Consider the following 23,966-nt stretch of genomic DNA (forward strand, 5'->3'; position numbering starts at 1 on the left):
TTATTTATGTAGCATCATACATAACATGGTGCTCAAACAAAAAACATTGTCCCTGCCCAGAAGAGTTTACAGCAGAGGTGGGCAAACTATGTTCCGCAGGACCGTCCTGCCCGGCCCTTGAGCTCCAGGCCCCTCCTCTGCTGTCCCCCATCCCCTGCAGCTATGCCGCTGCATGGGCAGCGTGGCTGGCTCTGGCCGGGCAGCGCGGCTTCCGGTCCTGCCACTCTGAGCAGCATGGTAAGGGGTGGGAGGGGTTGGATAAGAGGCAGGAGGTCCTGGGGGACAGTCAGGGGACAGGGGGCAGTTGGCTGGGGCAAAGGTGGTCAGGGGATGGGGAATTGGGGGGTTGGATAGGTGTGGGAGTCCCAGGGGGCCTGTCGGGGGCAGGGGTGTGGATAGGGGTTGGGGCAGTCAGGGGACAGGGAGTGGGGGGGTGGATAGGGGGTGGGGTCCTGGGGGTGGTTAGGGGTGGGGGGTTCCCGGGAGGGAATGGTCAGGGGACAAGGAGCAGGGAGGTTGGATTGGTTGGGGTTGTGAGGGGGGCAGTCGGGGGGGAAGTGGGAGGGGGCAGATAGGGGGTGGGGGCCAGGCTGTTTGGGGAGGCACAGCCTTCCCTACCCAGCCCTCCGTACAATTTCACAACGCCGATGTGGCCCTCAGGCCAAAAAGTTTGCCCACCCCTGTTTACAGTCTAAATGGGATAAGTATAAACCAAACAATTACAGGTTAAAACAGCAAGTATTTGGTGTTTCTATTTAACAGCTATTATCAAGGCCATGTCTACACTATGGGTACTATAACAGCACAGTTATGGTGCTGCAGCTATGCCACTGAAGTGCTACAGCGAAGATGCTTCCTACAGTGATGGAATTTTGTCCCCCCGCAATCATAGAATCATAGAATATCAGGGTTGGAAGGGACCTAAGGAGGTCATCTAGTCCAACCCCCTGCTCAAAGCAGGACCAATCCCTAACGAAATCACTAACAATCACTGTAGTTAATCCATCTCTCCAAGTGGTGGTAGCTAGGATGATAGAAGAATTCTTCTGTCGGCCTAACTGCATCTACACCAGGAGTTAGATTGGCTTAACTATGGCAATCAGGGGCATGAATTTTTCACATCTTTGAGCAACACAGCTAGGTTGATCTAAATTTTAAATGTAGACAAGGTCTAAGACAGTTTTGCAGATGGTCTTTCTCATAATTGTTCTTTCACTGCCTGACCAAAGAGAGATTTAGAAATTTATATGAGTACCCTTGCTTCTTGCTCCTTAAACAAACTGCTTTACATCACCAGGCCATAGCCTGCCATCAGTCTGTGGACTTCAAAGGAAGTTCTTTGCACAGACATGTTGTAGGTAGATCACAGACAACATATAGCCCACCCTTTGTAAAGTGGAGTTTTAAGTACTGAGTAGGTGACATATCTTTTTTTAACAGTGACCACATCCCCTAGAAAGTCAGCTGCAGCCAATGTGTAAACTGCCTATACCCTCAGCAATGCTTGATTCTTCAAAGGTCAGCCCCAGGAAGGAGATTCTAAACAGATTTTGGGTTTTTCACTCACTCACCTGCTCCAATTATTTTTTCATTATAATCCAAACCTCTTCTTTTCTCCTCCCAAACCCCTAAAAATATTCAGACTTGGTACTGTCTGTGTGCAGTTCAAAACTGTCTATGGCATTAAGTCTAACTGTTACTGTTCAGTGTATGGCTTAACCACAACTGTAATTAAATAAAATGTAGCTCAAGTGGTTATATTGTGTTATATTTACATAGTGTCTTAGAAACAAAACATAGAGAAAGGTTAATCCCTTGCTTATTACCCAATAAAGCTGCTTTTGGCAGAGCCAAGTAGAGGAAACGTTAATAAAACTTGCATGCAACACAGTCTCAGTGCTCTGATCTATTATTTAACACAGGTGAGGTTTCATGATATGGCTCTGCAGGATGACCCAGCAAGAAACACAGATGAGGCACTCAGAGTAGCAGCCCTGTTAGTCTGTATTAGCAAAAAGAAAAGGAGTACTTGTGGCACCTTAGAGACTAACAAATTTATTTGAGCATAAGCTTTCATGAGCTACAGCTCACTTCATTGGAAGCATTCAGTGGAAAATACAGTGGGGAGATTTATATACATAGAGAACATGAAACAATGGGTGCTACCGTACACACTGTAACCAGAGTGATCAGTTAAAGTGAGCTATTACCAGCAGGAGAGCGGGGGAGGGGGGAAGAGGGGACCTTTGTAGTGATAATCAAGGTGGGCCATTTCCAGCAGTTGACAAGAAGGTCTGAGGAACAGCGGGGTGGGGGGAGAATAAACATGGGGAAATAGTTTTACTTTGTGTAATGACCCATCCACTCCCAGTCTTTATTCAAGCCTAAGTTAATTGTATCCAGTTTGCAAATTAATTCCAATTCAGCAGTCTCTCGTTGGAGTCTGTTTTTGAAGTTTTTTTGTTGAAGTATTGCCACTTTTAGGTCTGTAATAAAGTGACCAGAGAGACTGAAGTGTTCTCCAACTGGTTTTTGAATGTTATAATTCTTGACGTCTGATTTGTGTCCATTTATTCTTTTACGTAGAGACTGTCCAGTTTGGCGAATGTACATGGCAGAGGGGCATTGCTGACACATGATAGCATGTATCACATTGGTAGATGTGCAGGTGAACGAGCCTCTGATATTGTGGCTGATGTGATTAGGCCCTATGATGGTGTCCCCTGAATAGATATGTGGACACAGTTGGCAATGGGTTTTGTTGCAAGGATAGGTTCTGGATTAGTGGTTCTGTTGTGTGGTGTGTGGTTGCTGGTGAGAATTTGCTTTAGGTTGGGGGGCTGTCTGTAAGCAAGGACTGGCCTGTCTCCCAAGATCTGTGAGAGTGATGGGTTGTCCATCAGGATAGGTTGTAGATCTTTGATGATGTGTTGGAGAGGTTTTAGTTGGGGGCTGAAGGTGATAGCTAGTGGCGTTCTGTTATTTTCTTTGTTGGGCCTGTCCTGTAGTAGGTAACTTCTGGGTACTCTTCTGGCTCTGTCAATCTGTTTCTTCATGTCAGCAGGTGGGTATTGTAGTTGTAAGAATGCTTGATAGAGATCTTGTAGGTGTTTGTCTCTGTCTGAGGGGTTGGAGCAAATGCGGTTGTATTGTAGAGCTTGGCTGTAGACAATGGATCGTGTGGTGTGGTCTGGGTGAAAGCTGGAGGCATGTAGGTAGGCATAGCAGTCAGTAGGTTTCTGGTATAGAGTGGTGTTTATGTGACCATCGCTTATTAGCACCGTAGTGTCCAGGAAGTGGATCTCTTGTGTGGACTGGTCCAGGCTGAGGTTGATGGTGGGATGGAAATTGTTGAAATCATGGTGGAAATCCTCAAGGGCTTCTTTTCCATGGGTCCAGATGATGAAGATGTCATCAATGTAGCGCAAGTAGAGTAGGGGCATTAGGGGACAAGAGCTGAGGAAGCGTTGTTCTAAGTCAGCCATAAAAATGTTGGCATACTGTGGGGCCATGCAAGTACCCATAGCAGTGCTGCTGATTTGAAGGTATACATTGTCCCCAAATGTGAAATAATTATGGGTGAGGACAAAGTCACAAAGGTCAGCCACCAGGTTTGCCGTGACATTATTGGGGATACTGTTCCTGACGGCTTGTAGTCCATCTTTGTGTGGAATGTTGGTGTAGAGAGCTTCTACATCCATAGTGGCTAGGATGGTGTTTTCAGGAAGATCACCGATGGATTGTAGTTTCCTCAGGAAGTCAGTGGTGTCTCGAAGATAGCTGGGAGTGCTGGTAGCGTAGGGCCTGAGGAGGGAGTCTACATAGCCAGACAATCCTGCTGTCAGGGTGCCAATGCCTGAGATGATGGGGCATCCAGGATTTCCATGTTTATGGATCTTGGGTAGCAGATAGAATACCCCAGGTCGGGGTTCCAGGGGTGTGTCTGTGTGGATTTGTTCTTGTGCTTTTTCAGGGAGTTTCTTGAGCAAATGCTGTAGTTTCTTTTGGTAACCCTCAGTGGGATCAGAGGGTAATGGCTTGTAGAAAGTGGTGTTGGAGAGCTGCCTAGCAGCCTCTTGTTCATATTCCGACCTATTCATGATGACAACAGCACCTCCTTTGTCAGCCTTTTTGATTATGATGTCAGAGTTGTTTCTGAGGCTGTGGATGGCATTGTGTTCTGCACAGCTGAGGTTATGGGGCAAGTGATGCTGCTTTTCCACAATTTCAGCCCATGCACGTCAGCAGAAGCACTCTATGTAGAAATCCAGTCTGTTGTTTTGACCTTCAGGAGGAGTCCACCCAGAATCCTTCTTTTTGTAGTCTTGGTAGGAAGCTCTCTGTGGGTTAGTATTTTGTTCAGAGGTGTGTTGGAAATATTCCTTGAGTCGGAGGCGTCGAAAATAGGATTCTAGGTCACCACAGAACTATATCATGTTCGTGGGGGTGGAGGGACAGAAGGAGAGGCCCCGAGACAGGACAGATTCTTCTGCTGGGCTAAGAGTATAGTTGGATAGATTAACAATATTGTTGGATGTGTTAAGGGAACCACTGTTGTGGCCCCTTGTGGCATGTAGTAGTTTAGATAGTTTAGTGTCCTTTTTCTTTTGTAGAGAAGCAAAGTGTGTGTTGTAAATGGCTTGTCTAGTTTTTGTAAAGTGCAGCCACGAGGAAGTTTGTGTGGAAGGTTGGTTTTTTATGAGAGTATCCAATTTTGAGAGCTCATTCTTAATCTTTCCCTGTTTGCTGTAGAGGATGTTGATCAGGTGGTTCCGCAGTTTCTTTGAGAATTCATCACACCATTTATCATTCTGATGTTTTTCTGGTCATATTAAAATGTTACTGGAAGACATAATTTTCAACCAGAATCTTTAAAGATGAACTATAATGCTGAAATGAAAAGCATCCTAATAGGTGCCTCATATCCCAACTAGCCTGGCTGCCTTGGGGATAAGAATCGAAGGCAGGCATTCAGCGCAGTCATACGTTGTGACCAATCTGTATCAAAAATGTTTTCCAGCCATTGCAATTCTCTAGCTTGCTAAAGACAACTCAGAATGTAGCACTTTGTGACATCACTCCTTCCAACACATGTAGCAACTTATGTCATGGAAAGATACATTCTGGGATGGGGTTAACAAACCCAGAAGTCCCATAGGAATGGAGGAAACAGTGGAGCTTTAGATTTGATTTTACCAAACTGGTAGAAATTGATGGTTTTTTTGCTACGCTGATGATTTGATAATGTTCCGTCAAGCTCCCCAGGATATATAAACTCATGTTTTTAATGGAAAAGTTAATACAAAGTTTCCTCAGCTAAAGATAAGCTTGTACTATGCCAACCAGAGCCTCTATCCTGAAAACACTTGAACATGTTTTAATATATGCATATGAGCAGTGCGTGTATTTGTGTTCATGCATAAATTCTTGCAGGATTGGACCACAGATGACTAATTTTATTTAGCATGAGCAAAAATAATAGTACTATAGCAATCAAAATATGCCCAGAGCCAGCTGTTATTAAATATTAAAATATAAATAATGTACATATAAGACCATATAAAAAAACAGGCCATTTTTGAAAAATGCTTATCAGATCATGGTAAGGAGTGCCAACATTTCAAGATGATAGAACAAAAAACAAAACAAACCACAACCTTTGCACTTACCTTTCACTGTCTGGTATCGGCATATCTGACTGGATAATTAATTTATGGTACAGTAATGCCAATCCCAACAGTCTTTTCCCACCTTTATCACCACTAGTCTCTCCCTCCCTTGTTTCCGTGGCAACCTCCAAAAAGCACACTAGTCTGTGTCAAACATCAAGAGTCTCTCTCTCTCTTGAGGAGGGCCACACATCTATTGTGTAGATTCAGTTCAAAAGGTGCCAGCTTCAGGATCCAGGCAATAGTTGCCAACCTGTCTGGTCACTCTCAACTTTTGTGTAACCAGCAGCATAATTACCTACAAACCCAAAGGAACATACAATTATACAGCCCGGAAATAAGCTGGACACACACCAATCACCTTTGGAACATAAGGAAGTCTTTCTCTGATGAGATTTTTTGAACCTGCTTCCCCACAGTCCTGCTTAGGTGTCATTTAATGCTATTCAGAGTGGTTGTAAAATAGCTCTGGCAGCACTTCACACTTCACTTTGCACAGGTATAAGTGATGACTCAGGCTATGAGACCGTCACGGAGGTCACGGATTTCGTGCATTTAGGTGATCCTCCATGACTTCAGCCCCGCCTTGGCAGGGCTCGGGCTGTCAGCCCCCCTTGAGCAGGGCATTGGGCTGTCAGCCACCTCACAGCAGGGCTTTAGGCATTGGTGATTTGTTTATTGGCCAGGACCTGCCCGTGACTTTTAATAAATACACCCCATGACAAAATCTTAACCTTAGTGCTGACAGGATACAAGGCAGTGGAGAGTTAGGTCTCGGCTCTCACTCTCTCCCTTTCAAATAGACTGCCACTCTTCCTATGAGCTCCTGATCAAGTGATGAGTATCACCTGTTCTCATTAGTGCAGATTCAGCAATGAACTCCTGCTAGTTCACTTTTCAGAAGCTCCATTTATCTGCTAGTCCTGATCAGACTCTGGGGCTTACAAATGGAGCCTTTCTTCACAAAGCTTCAACAGTTCAGATCTAGGGCACTAATCTGTTCCTATGCCTTCTTTGGGGTTTTGTTCCCATGCTAAACAATTGGGAGTGGAGAGTCTCGTGGCCAAGGGAGTGCTCCTATAAAGCCCTGAAGATTCTGTACACCCCATTACAACCCCTTTCCAACAGTTTATCCCTGCCTCCGGCTCTCTACCTTTTCCCCCATTCATTATCAGTCTTTGCCTCCTTTTTGTTTCTTCCCAGTCAGCTCTGTTCAATCACAACCTCCCTCAAACACCCCACCTGACCACTGTCTCCCCTGCACTGCTCATCCCATGGAATGGACAAGAGAGTCAGACAACCAGCACCAGAAAAATTCTCTTCCCCCTTTTGTCTCCTGGACTTATGGCAACTCTGGTAGTGGGGCATAGTCTGCTTCCTGCATCCAGGGCTTGGCTGGCTTTCTCTCCCTGCTCACGAGGTCCACAGCAGGAGGTTCATTCTTTTTCTTCCCCACATCACAGGGAAGAGAGTGCCATGATGGTTCCTTCCCATCCTCCTACACAGACTGTGGTGGAAGTTCCAGGGATGAGAAGTGGGAGTTGGCTAGTGGCTGTAGGTTCAGACTAAAGCTGATCAGAATTATTTTGTCTCTCTGTGGAAGATTTTGACTAAAATGATGGGGAAGGGTCCCACTTATGTCAAAACTTTCAGTAGAAAATTGAATTTTTAGCCAAAAACTAAATGTTTATTTTTGAGTGAAAATTTTAGTTTCCAAATGGAAAAAGACACATTTTAAAAAATTATTTTATATATTTATTGAGACATGCGGACACTTTCTGTGAAAAAGTTTGGTCAAAAAACAATTTTTCAGTCACTAAAATTTGACATAACGTTTTCAGGCAGGAGTAGGTGAGAGGAAAATAGCAATCCGGGCTCTCCTCACTTAGTCTTCTTGGAGCCTGCGAGTCCCAGGCATAGGACACTGCTCCCACTGCTGAATAGACAAGCAAATTCTAGTGATGTTTTTTGGTTGGGAATTTCGTCTCCAGGTATAAACTAAAAAGGAGATTTTTAAAGAACTAGGCCTTATTTACAATACTGAGAAGAATTATTATTTTAAAGTGTGCATAGTCAGGGGGCTGCGGCCATTCTGGTACATAACACAAGGAGTCAGGAAGGTCACTTTAAGGAAAAAACTGTTTTTTGGCATATCAAATAATAAACTGAAAAATGTAAAACAAAGAGCAGTGAAAAAGAAATGTTACAGAATCATCCTGTGCATTTTTTTAAAATAGGCCTGATCTGATTGTGGATGGACTCTGTGCTCTCTTGAAAGCTGGTTTGTTAGAGAACGCTACAAACAGCTGATGTGACTTGGGGGAGAAGTCACATTTTCACTTGTTCCTGTGTTAAATGCTTCTGCTCCACCTTAGCTGTTGCTGGGTGCAGTGAGGACAGTCAGTAGCTACTGCTGAAGTCAACATCACTTTTTAACTTTCTTTGCAGCTCATGTTTAAGATCAAGGGCCTAGATTCACAATGGTACTTTGGCATTGTGATGCTGAGTGTTGTAATACCTAACTTTTGCCACTAGAACTCACTGCAATTTGCAAAGCCTGAGTTAGGTGCCTCGGCTTCCTATTCAGGACAGGAGGAGAGAGAGGCACTTTAGAATGAGATCTAAGCTAGCCAATGGGAGATGCTGACAACAGGAATGGGTGTCAAACTCTGCCCGTCTCAGAGATAGGCATCTAAGTCTAGGTTGCACAGAGGTACCTACATTGGCTAGCAATTCTCAGCTGTGAACCCTCTTTAGTATTAGGCATCTAAGGCATTGCCCCAAGTAGCTAGGGTGAAACGTTTCCTCATAACTTTTAGTCCAGTGGCTAGGGTACTGATCTTTGTTGTAGAAGACCCTGCGTTCAAGGCCCCCTTTCACCTGATGAGGAGAAGGGAGTTGAACTGGATGTGTCATTTCTCAGATGCTTGGCTTAGCCATTATCCTATGGGATATTTTGATGTAGGTCTCCCTCAATCTCTCCTGTTGAAGTTGTTGCATTGTGGATAAATAATTAGAGTCATTTCAGCCAAAGAGACAGAGAGAGAGAGAGAGAGAGAATGAGCACACAAGTATGAGAATGACTCCACAGCCTGGTTTTAGAGCATTAACCCAGGATGTGGGTGACCAGGATCAAGTCCCCCTGCTGCAACCTTCAGCCGCCCCCCCGCCCCCCCAGCTGTTTTGTGTGAACTCACCTGAGGACCTGATGCAGTAGCCACCCTCCGAGCACACCTAGCAGCTCAGGCTTTGCTTATGAGTAAGACGTCCAAGTGCCTATCTTCCCCTGGTTTGTGAATTACTCTGTGGTTTAGGCAGGAGAAAAATGCTCAGATGCCTAGAGGGAGGCAGTAGTGCACATGCCCAGAGGCAGAAACATATTTGTCTAGGGAACTATACTGCAAAAACGTAGGCACCCACCGGGTTCAGCTGGAATTTTGTATCAACATAAACCTGGATATAGGCACCTAGGTACTTTTGTGGTTCTAGGTCAAAGTATGGAACAACTAAACTTGAACATTTTATTGTGGTGTTGGTGTAACATTGACAGACCCTGGTTGTCAGTGGGCGGGATTGAACCTGGGATCTTTGGAGCTAAATGCATGAGCCTCTACTGCATAAGCTAAAAGCCACGTGGCTGTTTGTTAAGGCTGTAGCAGACTCATTAATCTCTAAGTGAAAAGAAAAGGAGTACTTGTGGCACCTTAGAGACTAACCAATTTATTTGAGCATGAGCTTTCGTGAGCTACAGCTCACTTCATCGGATGGGCACATGGGACAGAGCACCACACCCAGGAGGTATGTGGGCAACGCTGGCATGGTATTTCAGTATCATCATGTTACAGTGCCATGCAGACTCCCTTGGCCAAATTTTGCTCTCAGTCAGAATCAGAAGGGCTGCAAAGAATGTTCATCAGAACAGAATTTGGCCCCGTGACCAGTGCAGACATTGTTTTAAAATGAAAGCATCCTTTCTACTTGTATCAGTTGGCTCAGTAAATGAGCAGATAGCTGAGGAGTGAAGAAGTGAGTAGTGACCTGCACACAGCTGGTATGCTGCTGAAAAAAACCAAACCAAACACCAAACTGAATTCTTCAGAACTTCATCATCTGGGCTTAGGCATTCTGCTTTACTAGAGCTCCTTTATTAGATTAAAAGGAAGTGGATTTGGAATTCTTCCTGCCTTGTGATACAGAATGAAAATAAGTTGAAAAATTACAAATGGCATTTGCAAAACCAGTTTTTCCCTTTATGACCACTATTTTCAGTTTTACTGTAAGTTAAGTTGTGGCATATCTTATAGCAATATAATAATGCATATTTCTGAGTTTTGGAATTCACAAAAATAGTTGGTAAGGTCAAAGTTTCTCTGACAATGCCACTGGAAGATTGTTCAGGCCAAAGATTGTAGTGAGTCTAAGCATTTGGGGGAAACATGCTAAAGCATGTGGTGTTCTTGTAATCTTTCAAACAAAAGAAGAAGTGGATGGAAATAGTCTCAAGGCCATGGTTACAACTGCTCTGGAGATCTGTGTTATTTTCTCCGCTGGTGTAGTGTGCTGTGTGAGATTTCTACTCCTAGTAACTAAGGAGCCCTGGATGCTTTTGGAAACATCTTCCCTCAGTATTACTGATGATGCACATCACCACTGAATAAAATGAATTGCTTTCCTTTTAGATGGCTAACTCAGAACCTTTTGGTCAAAACACCAAATCTCATTCTGTCTTATAAGCAAACAACTTTAACTCTCAATGTTCTGACATAAGCCCCAGTGTTCAGTCTCAATCAGAAATACATGATCTTTCACATCTTCCAACTCTTTGTTTTGAAAAATTTTATACCAAAGATTCTCATTTCTTCAGATCATATTTTCTGCTCAGTCTCAGAATCAAAAGGCAGAGGGGTTAAAAGGATGGGTTGCTGTAACAAAGAACCAGCAGTACCAATTTCTGTCATACAGCTTTCTCCTTTGATTTTTATCTCCTGCAGGTTGGACTGAAGTCTGTAATAGAGCATTTTCCAGGCCAGCTTGATTTTGTTCTTGTAGATGGTGGCTGTGTCCTCAGCCATGGGCACAAACAATTGATGTGTCTCGCCAGATCAGTTCTCAGTAAAGCTAAAATCCTGCTTCTTGATGAACCAAGTGCTCATCTTGATCCTGTGTAAGTTTTCCTGATTCTTTACTATATTCCAGTGTGAGGTAGGGAAGTCAGTGAGGCAGCACAGCAGAGAAAGTTATTTGTCATATTTCTAGTCCTTTTTAAGGCTAGATTTCAACTTAAGATACAGCCCTGAGCAAGGGAGGGTACGTAAACTGTACCATCCCAGTAGCTACCCTGGGAATCATTGTGCCTTACACGCGGTCCTGCCCCTGCTTTCTCTTTGCTCCAGGAAGATTAGTAATTTACAGGTGAGCTGTACCAGTGGTACATTACTGCCCCTGCACTGGGCTCAGCTACTCTGCCAAAGTGTGCATAGTAGAAAGAAGAGTGCCATTCCTTACTTTTCTCTATCTAGCTGTTCACAGGAGAGAGTAAGCAGGCAAGTATCCCCACTCACTCCTACACAGTCAGAGGGTCTGGGTACTCCCCTGGGTTCTTACTCCCTTTTGTGGGTGTACAATTCAAGTCACAATTTACCACTTAATAAAAATATTTACAACTTTACTTCAAAGGGTACTATAAACACCACATCTTGGCGGTAGGTATGTTATATGTGGGGAAACTAACACAGAGGGCCAATTTTATCTCTAATGCATGAGTGCAACTCCATTAACTATACGAAGTTTCAATTTGACCCAAATGGATTAAGGGAATTGACTGAGGCCACAGAACAAGTCAGTGTCAGAACTAGGATTAGAAACCCAGAATTCCTGGCTGCTAGCCCTGTGCTCAATACACGAGAGCATGTTATTGTTATGATTACTAATTATTATTTCCAGCACAGTAGCACCTGGCGGGCAAGGCCCCATTAAGCTAGTCACTCTACAAACATATAGCAAAGACAATCACTGCCCCAAAGAGTTTACAATATAAGTGTAAGGCTGTCGTGAACAGATGGATCTAGCAAAAGCTGAAAAGGAGCACAAGGAAACAATGAGACAGTTGCCTGGAACGAACTCCTATTTTAGAGCTTTATAACTCAGCAATAAAAACACTTTATCTTCTGTCTGAAACTTTTTAAACAATCTCCCTACCAGAGCAAAAACTGCCCTATCTGGTTAAATGTTCACTGAGGCTAGGGTGAGGGATTAAAAAAAAAGGAGAGAGAATTCCTATGGTGAATTAATTCACTGTATAGCCACTTGCCTGCTATAACAGTATCTTTTACTGGTTTGAAGTAAAAATATTTTCAGCCTATAAAAAGCAGTGACTGCATGTGCAAAATACCTCTTTCTCGTAATATATTTGATCAAGTACCAAATTGTTTCAGTTGTTCTGAAACCATTTCTCAATTGCTGGTGCCTCGCCCTGGTAATATCTCCTATAATAGCACTCATTTTTGGATGGAATTCTTAGGAACTGCAAGTCTGAGAGACAGCACCTTGTAGAGATATTAATACCTTAGACATTGTCCGCTGGACAGTATGGAATGAGAAGAACTGCAGGCCATTGAAAGATTACACACTGGAAGACATTTGTTAATTCTGAGGCCTTTTAAAGGTGCCAGAGCCTTAAATGAGTCAATAATTGTCAGCGTTTAGAGCTAACACCACCACTCTTATTATTTAGCCCAAGCTCTGGGACCCTCCCACCTCACAGGGTCCTAGACACTGGATTCCAGCCCCAGCCCGGACATCTACACTGCAATTAAACAGCCCAGCAGCCCGAACCCAGCAAGCCGGAGTCAGCTGGCACAGGCCAGATGTATGTTTTTAATTGCAGTGGAGACATATCCTGAGTGTGGCACTTCATGATAGCGCAGGGTACACATTTGTTAATACACTGAATGGTGAACATCACAGGCCTAACTAAACACCGCTGCTGTGTTTGATAGAGTATGAACTAGTTCAACTCCTCTCTAGCCAACCCAGAGAAATAGGGGAATTACACCAAAATAATGATAATACTGGATAGCACATTTACTAAAAGGGACATCATAAATTTCTATATACATTATAGAATTATAAAAATGTGTCAAATAATTTTAATTACAACTTAAATTTTATAATTGCAATTTACTGTAGCAGGAGTGTAATTTTATGTGTGTCATTCTGAAATCTTTACGTTGCACAGCTCAGTATTAAAAGGCTGTATGTTGATAAATGTGCCAATTTCTGTATAACATTCTACATGCCAAAACTGTTTTATCTTTCAGAACCTTCCAGGTGATTAGAAAAACACTCAAGCATGCATTTGCAAACTGTACAGTAATACTCTCAGAACACAGACTAGAAGCAATGTTGGAATGTCAGCAATTTTTGGTGAGTGCTGTATCTTTTTAAAGTGATTTCCTTATAATTGACAGATATGGGCTTTGCACAATATTTTAAGTAACTCTTCTATGGTTAGATTAGCCACATCTGCTGCCCGGGGTCAGTTCAAATACCTGGTGCCTTCTTTATTCTAATTGGCTGGAAGTGCCTAAGAATTGTCATCTTATTGTACGTTATTAAAACAAATATACAGGTGTCTGCATCTGTTTTTACTTATTACGGGCAGAAGAGCAACTAGAGAACTGCAACAGAAGTATCCTGCCTAAGATGGTTAGACTGCTGTGTTTCTCTCTAGAAACAACCTGAAATTTCCTTTCTGTGTTAAAAACTGTTAATCATTTGTTAAGGAAATGCCAGTATTGGCGTTATGTTTTTTCAGTAGATAACAATGGCTAGTAAAGAAAATGGGATGAACTGTGTGTGAAAGCTGAGAAGTGGCTCTTAAAATCAGATATTTTCCTGTATACTTTCCTGACTCTCAGAGAGAGGGATGTTTTAATATTTCTTTTGCTACCATACAGCTCAGAATGTTTTCCTCCATATACATTTGGTCAAGTGCATGGTTTTCTCTTTAAATTATAGCCGTTTTAGAGTTGCATTGCTATGCAGTTGGGTAGCAAGCGTATAATCTGAAATGGAAGTGGACTATGCAATAAATAAGATATACCCTTTTGAACCACTATTGTTATTCTATATACTGGACTGTACCCTCATGTGAAAGATGGAGTTCTTTGTGTAGACCATCGTGGAGCCTGATTCATTAAGGTCCTTTCTAGTTATACGTTTTAATTCACAAACAAAAGCTTTCTAACACACATTTAAAGTGTATTTCAGTGGAGTTTCGCTAACACCCAGAAAATATACATTCTTTCCAAACATTTAAGAACTATTTAATTTTAAAAACGAGAATGTCTGGAAATGAAAAGATAAGGGATCCAGTCAAATCCCCAAGTACCACTATCACCCATGCAATGTACACCATTTACCTAGCCATATCTTTGCCCCCTCATCTTGCCCTGTAATGGAAATATACTCTACCAACCCCATACGAGAAGATGGGATATTGGACAGTGGAGGGAGAGGGGTTTTATCCACACTGAAATGATAAGGATCAAAGTTTTATAACTAGATGGTTTTAACCTTTTAAAGCTTAACATGGGTAAAACGCGATGCTTTTCCCTATCCCCCTCCATACTGCTGATAACCCAGGAACATTCCAGTCCCCTATACACATCCTCAATGCCCCCTCAGTCTGCTGTACCTTCCCTTCATCACTCCTTCCACTCCTTGCCAGTCTCCATGTACCCCTCTTCCTTCCTTCCCCCAAAGCTCTCCATTGCAAGATCAGGTAGCAGAGCTCTTTGCCACCTAGACCCAGCCCTAACACCAGTCTGCCCCAGCTCCATGCCTGTTCACATTTTCCCTCTTCCCACCTCTGGGGCTGGATTAAAGCGATTGGGGGCACTAAACACAAACTCATATAGGGGCTGGCCATGACTCTGTGCTGTGCTAACATCCCCATGCACCTCATCCCAGTGCCCTGCCCCTCATTGGGGTGACAATGTCAGGAAATTAGATTGATATAACTATGTTGCTCACAGGTGTGAAAAATCCACCTCTCATGTGACAGTTAAACCAACCTAACCCCCAGTGTAGACAGTGCTACTCAACGGGAGAATTCTCCTCTCGACCTAGGGGTACCTATGCCAACAGGAGAACATTCTGGTGTGTCCCTGTAGTGGTTTATGTGTTGACTGGGGCTTTCTTCAGGCAAGTCCAAAATACCCCCAGAAAAAAAAGTAAACAAAGGATAGCAGAATGGCAAACAATGCTTAACTTACACAGTCTCGTTTAAACAGCATAGCAAGAGGGTCAGTTCCTGCTTGCTTCCTAGCCTAAGGCTTGATCTACATCTGAAAGTGAGATTGATATAGTTACATTGGTAGGGGTGTGAAAGATGCAAGCTAACCCCAGTGTACACACAGCTATGTCAACAGAAGAATGGGTGCATTGACACAGCTAACTTCATTCAGGGAGGAGGTGTTCCTACACTGATGGAAAAACTCCTTCCATGGGTGTAGGCTGTGTTTACAATACAGGGTTATGCTGACATAGCTACACTGACCTAGCTATTCCGGTATAGTCTCTGTAGTGTAAACGCAGCTTGAGGAGGGAAAGCCCTCCCCCTTGGTTCCCTTCTACCAATCTTCCAGTGCTTTTTTGTATATCCCTGCTTTAATAAGCTCCTGGTTAACCCTTTCCTTCCCTTCCCTACCTTGGAGTGGATTTATTATATTATGAAGCTCTTTATAATATAATTCTTCATAATTCCCTCATGAACTGAACCTGGTTTCCTCCAGCCCCCACCAAAATACAAGAAGGCACTTCTCAGCAATGCCAATAAAACAAAATAGGAGATGAAGGTCAAGCCTATCATAGTTAAGATGAGCTAAAAAGAGAGAGAGAGAGAGAGAGAGAGAGAGAAAGGACCATTTTTGAAACTGAGCACCAGGAACATTTCCCAAACACCATAATTTTAAAACTCTTTTTCTGGTTTGTAATGAAAATTAGTCAGTCACTTGACATTTCAAAGTATGTAAAAACAGCTTTTTTGCTCTTCTCCCAGTGTAAGTCCTTGAAGTTTTCCCTCCTATCAATCTGTGCTACCTTGCTAGTTTATGTAGTTAACTGAATTCTATCAACACTATTGATATAGGTCTAATTGATTGAACATGTTTAATTAGGTAATAGAAGAGAATAAAGTGCGGCAATACGAGTCAATCCAGAAGCTGCTGAATGAAAAGAATTCCTTCAGGCAGGCTATCAGCTACTCTGATCGCCTTAAGATATTCCCACTACACCGCAGGAATTCAAGCAAGCGCAAGTCTAGACCCAAAATCAGTGCCTTGCAGGAAGAGACAGAGGAAGAAGTGCAAGAGACCAGGCTGTGAGAATGGGTGAAAACGTTTCCTCTTAGGGGTTCACTGGTGGAGTTTGGGGGAATACAGTACTGTACCTCAAAAACGGGAGAAGCATGACCAACACCACTGAAATTGCAGGAACAAGCACAGATTCAAACTTTCAGGAGGCATTAAATGACATTTATGGAAGTGGCTGCCCACCAATGGTCAAATTGTGTGTGAGGCATTACATATCCTTGAAGATTTACCACTTGTTCTGGTAAGCCAGGCTTCCTTGTAAAAGCTGCTTTTCTGTGGTACAAAACTAGATGATGGGCAGAGATAGGAACCCGTTTAGACCGACTTAATCATTTCATCAAATTTTCAAAACTTTTGCTGACGTGTGTTCGGGAGGAAGGGAAGGTGGCAGAGGAGGAATGTTAAAAAAAATCAAGCTTGAATGGAAAACACTAAAATAAAAAATGTACAATGATTGTTTTAAGTTCACTTACTCCCTGAAAAGAGGTTGAGAAAGCACCAGTGACCCACTCAGAATATTTCCTCCTACTCATTCTTCAGGCACTTACTGTATTTCAACACTGCAGAAAAGGCAAATGCCCTCTCACAACACTGCACAGCTCCAAGCATGCAGGTGAGAATGAAGGAAAAAGAGGATGTTGGCTTGTAAGTTGCTCAACATCCGTCATGTCTCAGCAGTTAAAAGATGATCATGGGAGTTAATATTTCCTTCTGGAATCTAGTAAGACTATTGGCCCAGCTTTGCAAACACTAATTGGGTGGAGTGCATGCTGATGTGGGCAGTCCCCTTGTAGTAAATGGCAGGACTTCCAGCAGCTGAAGAGTAATATTCTGTGTGTTTAGGTCAGACACCTTTACATGCTTTTTATCATAGTTTGTATAAAGAACAAAAACTTTGAAGTAGACTTTAATAATGGAATCAGTTTTTACATGCTTCTGTTTTTGCAGTTTTCAGATGCATACTGAACTTTTCTCTAGAATATTTTATTTTAATATTGTTGCAAACATTTATTATGAGAATGCCATATTTTAAGAGTGATTATGCACTATAAAGAAAAATATATTTGTATAGAAAGAATTTTTATATTTGAAACATCTCCTTTTTATGCCACTAGTCCTTTTTATTGCATGTTATAGTAAAACTGCAGGGGGGTGGGGGGGAAATGACAGTATCCCAAAGACATCTCCACTAGCATCCAAAGTCACCTTTATTGGGACGCGTGGAAGCATTCAGGCAAGACAAGTATGCTAAGCTTCTATTTAAATAAAAACGCTCTTAACTCAAATTGCTTATGTAACAAGTCATGATAGTTGCAACAGAAATGTTCTGCTGCTTCTACTAAGTGAACACTGCCTACCAAACAAAATGCATTTAATTTTTTATTCTATTTATTACCAAAGTAGACAACATGATGTACAGTATGTCAATAAAATTAAGACTGTATACAATTCCACTGTCTGGCTTTGTTTGGTTTGTTAAAAAGACAATTCTACTGTCTATTTCCTTGGGGGTTTTATATCTTATGGTTGCTAAGCTAAATGCAGATGTATCAAAATGTCTCTGGAAACAGTGTTGAACTTTCCAAGCCCTTAGTCTCTAAGGTGCCACAAGTCCTCCTTTTCTTTTTGCGAATACAGACTAACACGGCTGCTACTCTGAAACCTTTTAAATTGAGATGTTCTCTCTGATAAGGGCACAAACAATAATCCTTATATTACCACTAAGGGAAGTTTTGTGTACTCCCAACTAATACATTTCAAAATTTCATTACAAAAATTTCTCGTTTTCCCTGGGAACAAAATCCTTTTTAAAATATTCTTTTGGACTGCCAATAGAGCTGGGTGAAATTTTTTGGCCAAAACTTTTTTTCTCAAAAAAAATAAAAATAAAAAAACGTAGATTCGAGTCCACCAAAACAATTCATGAATTCATGAAAATGGTTGATTTCATCTAACTGTTTTGGTCAAACAAAAAACAAAAACAAGCATCTGAAAAATCTAAACAATTTTGTTTTGAAAAATGTTTTAATGAAAACAAAATGTTTTGTTTCAGATCAAATTAATTCTTTCAACTTTTTGGTTTGCCAAAAAATTTTAACTTTCATTTTGGGTGGACCCAAAACTATTTTTTCCCTGAGTTTTTGGTACTGCAAAGGAACTGAAAAATCAGTTATTTTCACAGCTTTAGAGGTGACAATTTTGAATGCTTGGTTCTAAATGTACACCTCAGTGTCACCAGATGGTGCTGGCGAGCAGTTGTGCTTTGGTTTAATCAAACTGTAACCATTTGTGAAGGTTTATGATTCTTTTTGTGATCTACAGGTTTTATATGGCATGCTAAGCAATAAATTGTTAGAATTTGAGTCCTGTCTTTAAACATTTACATTAACTTGCAGGTAAGTGAATTTGGGCATTTTTGTGCTATTTGGGAATAGAAGAAACCATGGAAGCTCAGCAAGAGAACTAGAAAGAGCATTTTTAAGGGGATGCTAACAGTCAGTTGGCATCACTATCTGAACATCTCTTCATTTACAATCAGAGTTTATAAATTATCCCCATCCAGAGTTTGTGGCTGAAGAAGGAGGTGTATACACTGTGACAAAGTTTCTCCTCTATCTTGGTGGGTCTTGTGCTTATTGGCAGATTTGCTCACCTTGGAGCTTCACGGCAGCCCTCAGTTTGGCTGTTTTCATGAACCCACAATCCAGGTCAGCTCCTCCTGTGTCTGACCAGGAGTTGGGAGGTTTGGGGGGAACCCGGGCCCGCCCTCTACTCTGGGTTCCAGCCCAGGGCCCTGTGGAATGCAGCTGTCTAGAGTGCCTCCTGGAACAGCTGTGCGACAGCTACAACTCCCTGGGCTACTTCCCCATGGCCTCCTCCCAACACCTTCTTTATCCTCACCATAGGACCTTCCTCCTGGTGTCTGATAATGCTTGTACACCTCAGTCCTCCAACAGTCCATGTTCTCACTCTCAGCTCCTAACACCTCTTGCTCCCAGCTCCTTACACGTGCACCACAAACTGAAGTGAACTCCTTTTTAAACCCAGGTGCCCTGATTAGCCTGCCTTAATTGATTCTAGCAGCTTCTTGATTGGCTGCAGGGGTTCTAATCAGCCTGTCTGTCTTAATTGTCTCCAGAAGGTTCCCGATTGTTCTGGAACCTTCCCTGTTACCTTACCCAGGGAAAAGGGACCTACTTAACCTGGGGCTAATATATCTGCCTTCTCTTACTCTCCTGCAGCCATATGGCCCGACCCTGTCACAACATGGACAGAATGAACATAGAACACTGAGCTCACTGCTTAAATTATAATCAGCTGAACTAGAGAAACACAATTACAGATTTCACAGTAGCAGCTGTGTTAGTCTGTATCCGCAAAAAGAAAAGGAGTACTTGTGGCACCTTAGAGACTAAAAAATGTATCTGAGCATAAGCTTTCGTGAGCTACAGCTCACTTCATTGGATGCACGTAGTGGAAAATACAGTGGGGAGATTTTATATACACAGAGAAAATGAAACAATGGGTGTTACCATACAGACTGTAACAAGAGTGATCAGGTAAGGTGAGCTATTACCAGCAGAAGAGGGGACGGGGGGGGGAACCTTTTGTAGTGATAATCAAGGTGGGCCATTTCCAGCAGTTGACAAGAACGTGTGAGGAACAGCGGGAGCGGGGGGGGGGGGGGGGGGAATAAACATGGTGAAATAGTTTTACTTTGTGTAATGACACATCCACCACACAACAAAAACACTAACCCAGGAACTTATCCTTGCAACAAAGCCCATTGCCAGCTGTGTCCACATATCTATTCAGGGGACACCATCATAGGGCCTAATCACATCAGCCACACTATCAGAGGCTCATTCACCTGCACATCTACCAATGTGATATATGCCATCATGTGCCAGCAATGCCCCTCTGCCATGTACATTGGCCAAACTGAACAGTCTCTATGTAAAAGAATATTCTTGACGTAAAACAAATCAGACGTCAAGAATATAACATTCAAAAACCACTCGGAGGACACTTCAATCTCTTTGGTCACTCGATTACAGATCTAAAAGTGGCAATTCTTCAACAAAAAAAACTTCAAAAACAGCAGCCAATGAGAGACTGCTGAATTGGAATTAATTTGCAAACTGGACAGCATTAAATTAGGCTTGAATAAAGACTGGGAGTGGATGTGTCATTACACAAAGTAAAACTGTTTCCCCATGTCCATTTCCCCCTCTTCCCCCCCCCCCCCCCCCGCACTGTTCCTCACACGTTCTTGTCAACTGCTGGAAATGACCCACCTTGATTATCACTACAAAAGGTTTTTTTTTTCTTCTTCTTCTCTCTCCTGCTGGTAATAGCTCACCTTAACTGATCTCTCTCGTTATAGTGTGTATGATAACACCCATTGTTTCATGTTCTCTGTGTATATATCTCTCTATATATCTTCCTACTGTATTTTCCACTGCATGCATCTGATGAAGTGGGTTTTAGCCCATGAAAGCTTATTCTCCAATAAATTTGTCTCTAAGGTGCTACAACTACTCCTGTTCTTTTTGCGGATACAGACTAACACGGCTGCTACTCTGAAACCTTTTACATCTGAATAAACCAAGTCATTTTGGTTCTTTGTCTCTCTGAGTCATCTTTGGTTCCTCTTGGCTGCTTCTTTCATTAGCCACCACAACCACTAGTTTCAGAGTAGCAGTCGTGTTAGTCGGTATCTGCAAAAAGAAAAGGAGTACTCGTGGCACCTTAGAGACTAACAAATTTATTTGAGCATAAGCTTTCGTGAGCTTTCATCCGATGAAGTGAGCTGTAGCTCATGAAAGCTTATGCTCAAATAAATTTGTTAGTCTCTAAGGTGCCACAAGTACTCCTTTTCTTTTTGCACAACCACTGGTGAGTCAAGTAGTGGGTGCATGTGCAGATACTCCGGTCCAGTGGAAAGTACCAGGTACCACTTAGTTACTGTTTTAGAGGCAGGGGACAACTATTACTGATGTCTGCTATATATGCTTAGCAGGATTCAAGGGAGCTTAATTGATGGGAAGTGCTAAGTGCCCAAGCATAGAGAATGTCCGGAAGTGAATGAGAGATTTCTTGGACCTCTTCCACCTGTATCTCGAGAGAATCAGCTAGATATCTGAGCACATCCTGAGGGCTCCATCCATGGGAGATGGTGTAGATGGTCCCACCTCATCTAGGGGACCGGGACAATATAGCAGCACATATTTCCTTGTCCTAGCATGGGGGTTCTTCTCCTCAGAAAACTCTTCAAAGGCCTCAGATTAATGGTCTGCAACCTGATACACCATCCCAGGAGCCTATAGTGTAAGGTAGGAAGTTTTCATTCCAAGAGACCATCTGGAAGTGTGACCTTAGGGTTTCCAATAGGGCCATGCTGGAACACTGTAAGCAAATAGGGATGGTGCCATGAATCTTGATCTGAAAGTAGAAAGGATCCAGGTCAGTGGTGCTGACATGCCTGGTACTGACAAACTTGGCATCAAATGAGCAGCACTGAAGAGACTAGAACTGATGCAAGTGGTACGATATCAGCTGGCATTGAAGCACTTAATACAGAGGTAGCCCCCGATGCTCTGACTTCAGCACCAGAGGCAGCTGATTTGAAACCTGAGACTGTGCTGGCGTCCCAGTACCATGCTTCCTCAGAGCTTCTGTGGTAACCAACTTGGCCCTTAAGAGTCTCCTTTGATCAGGAGTGGTGAGGGCACTTGGACCTCTCGAATCCCCAGTAGGATGTTCCCCTGCTCTTCACAGATAAGTAATATTCCTTTTTGTCTGAGGACTTCGCTTTAACATTCCTATCAGAATCTGAAGCTAGAATGGAGCACAGGAGCTAGTGGATCTGGAACCCACAGGGGCACTTCTGCACTGAGGTGGAACTTTTCCAGAGGGTTCTGCCCTGCCCAGATCAGAGCCCTGCTTCCTGGATGTGTCTGACAAAAACATTTTAAGATGCACCTCCCTTGCCTTTAAAGTCCTTTTAGAAAAGGATTTATACACTGATGATTTGTCGGGAATATGAGCTTCTCCAAGATAAAAATGGCATCTGGTGTGTTTGTCCTTAATCACAAATGCTGCCTTGTGAGCGAAGCAATGCTTAAAACCTGGTGACTTAAGATGGGACATCTCCAAACCCCAGCACCAGGATGATCCTGACTGAAGAAAATCAAAATAAGGGAGATAAAAACTACAAAAAAATTGTCCAATGGAAATTATCCTAATTCACTGTGGTATGGAGTAAGTCCTCCAGGAAGTACACCTATCCCACACTTCCTGTACACTCTAGATGCCATCTTTGGGGTTTTGGGACACACTTCCTGCTGGGGTCAGAAACAAAGAAGCCCAGGACAGGGCAGTCACAAGCTGCAGCTACATAGAGTAGTAGCAAGTTTTGTTACCTTATGGCTATCACATCCACCACTTTCTCCATATCCAGAGAGCCAGTTATCGCATCATAGAAGTCAATCAGGTTGGTCAGGCATGACTTGCCCTTGGTGAATCAAATTTGACTGTTCCTGATCACCTTCCTCTCCTCCAGGTGCTTCAAAGTGGATACTTTGAGGACCTGCTCCATGATTTTTCCAGGGACTGAGGTGAGGCTGACCGGTCTGTATTTCCTCGGATTCTCCTTCTTCCCTTTTTTAAAAATGAGCACTATATTTGCCTTTTTCCAATGATCCGGGTCCTCCCCCAATCGCCACGAGTTTTCAAAGTTCCTGTTCATAATAAAGGGTTTATCTTTGATAGAAGTCTGCTTGTCAGTAAGACACTACACACTCTACGTATCATTGCAATGTCTACACAACTATCTACACACACTAAGACAAGAAAGGGTGCATTGAAAAGTGGACACTGAAGCATTCCCTCTTGCAGCCACAGGTGATGAGAATGAACTGAGTGATGGATGGTCTGTCCTGCCCATTATGCCCTCGGCATGGGAGCATGAAGACATACAGGGCGCATTCATTCCCTCGGGCCAAAAGACTGATCTTGAGCACATGGGGTGTGTGTCCAACAGGAGTACATTACATGTATGGACAAGCAAGCAATGAATAAATGATATTTTACTAAAAGTAAGGACTGATTCTCTTAAACAGGAACAGTTGCATGTAGTATTTTGTAGCTCAGTGGGCTTGTGTGTAGAGATACCTGTCACCCAAAATGGCAGTTGCTCACACCTAAGCCTTCCCAACACTGGCACATGGGCTTTTTGAAAATGAAATTCAAAATAATAGCTTAAGTACCTTCCCCCAACAATCAGTTCTAAACAAAATGCAAGGGTTGCCAAGACAAGCTGCAAGAGCTGCTTATGGGTCTGCTGATCAGGCCTGCCCAGAGACTGAGCTCAGACAGATTGATACTTGGGTCCCCATCACTGTCCCATGCTCACTTTCTACTAGCTCTGTCCCACTTACTCTCCAGCTTCTCAACTCCCTCCCTGTTGCTCTCTCCCAGCCCTTTTACTGTAGCTCTGTCCTTTTATCCTGCTCTGTCCATTTCCTGCCCCTTACACAGTTGGCTCTCTTACCTGCCTCTCCCCCATCCCATTTCATAGAATATCAGGGTTGGAAGAGACCTCAGGAGGTCATCTATTCCAATCTACTGCTCAAAGCAGGACCACCAACTAAATCATCCCAGCCGGTGCTTTGTCAAGCCAGGCCTTAAAAACCTCTAAGGATGGAGATTCCACCACCTCCCTAGGTATCCCATTCCAATTCGTCACCACCCTCCTAGTGAAATAGTGTTTCCTTTCTATAGTGGGGGGCCCAAAACTGGATGCAATATTCCAGATGTGGCCTCATTAGTGCCAAATAGAGGAGAATAATCACTTCCCTCGATCTGCTGGCAATGCTCCTACTAATGCAGCCCAATATGCCATTAGCCTTTTTGGCAA

At 42.9% G+C, this 23,966-nt stretch overlaps 1 protein-coding gene across 1 annotated transcript in view; it reads left to right on the forward strand.

Moving 5' to 3' along the window:
• CFTR (CF transmembrane conductance regulator) overlaps positions 1 to 17,496 on the forward strand; it is a 145,073-nt gene extending 127,577 nt beyond the window's left edge. The window contains exons 25-27 of the mRNA XM_048848868.2: positions 10,661 to 10,833; positions 12,989 to 13,094; positions 15,851 to 17,496. Coding sequence (XP_048704825.2) covers positions 10,661 to 10,833; positions 12,989 to 13,094; positions 15,851 to 16,057 — 486 coding nt within the window. The 3' untranslated portion in view covers positions 16,058 to 17,496. The remainder of the gene's footprint in view (positions 1 to 10,660; positions 10,834 to 12,988; positions 13,095 to 15,850) is intronic.
• Positions 17,497 to 23,966: the final 6,470 nt, after the last annotated feature.

This window comes from Caretta caretta, chromosome 1 (genome assembly GCF_965140235.1).
Source record: "Caretta caretta isolate rCarCar2 chromosome 1, rCarCar1.hap1, whole genome shotgun sequence".
NCBI classification, from domain to species: domain Eukaryota; kingdom Metazoa; phylum Chordata; order Testudines; family Cheloniidae; genus Caretta; species Caretta caretta.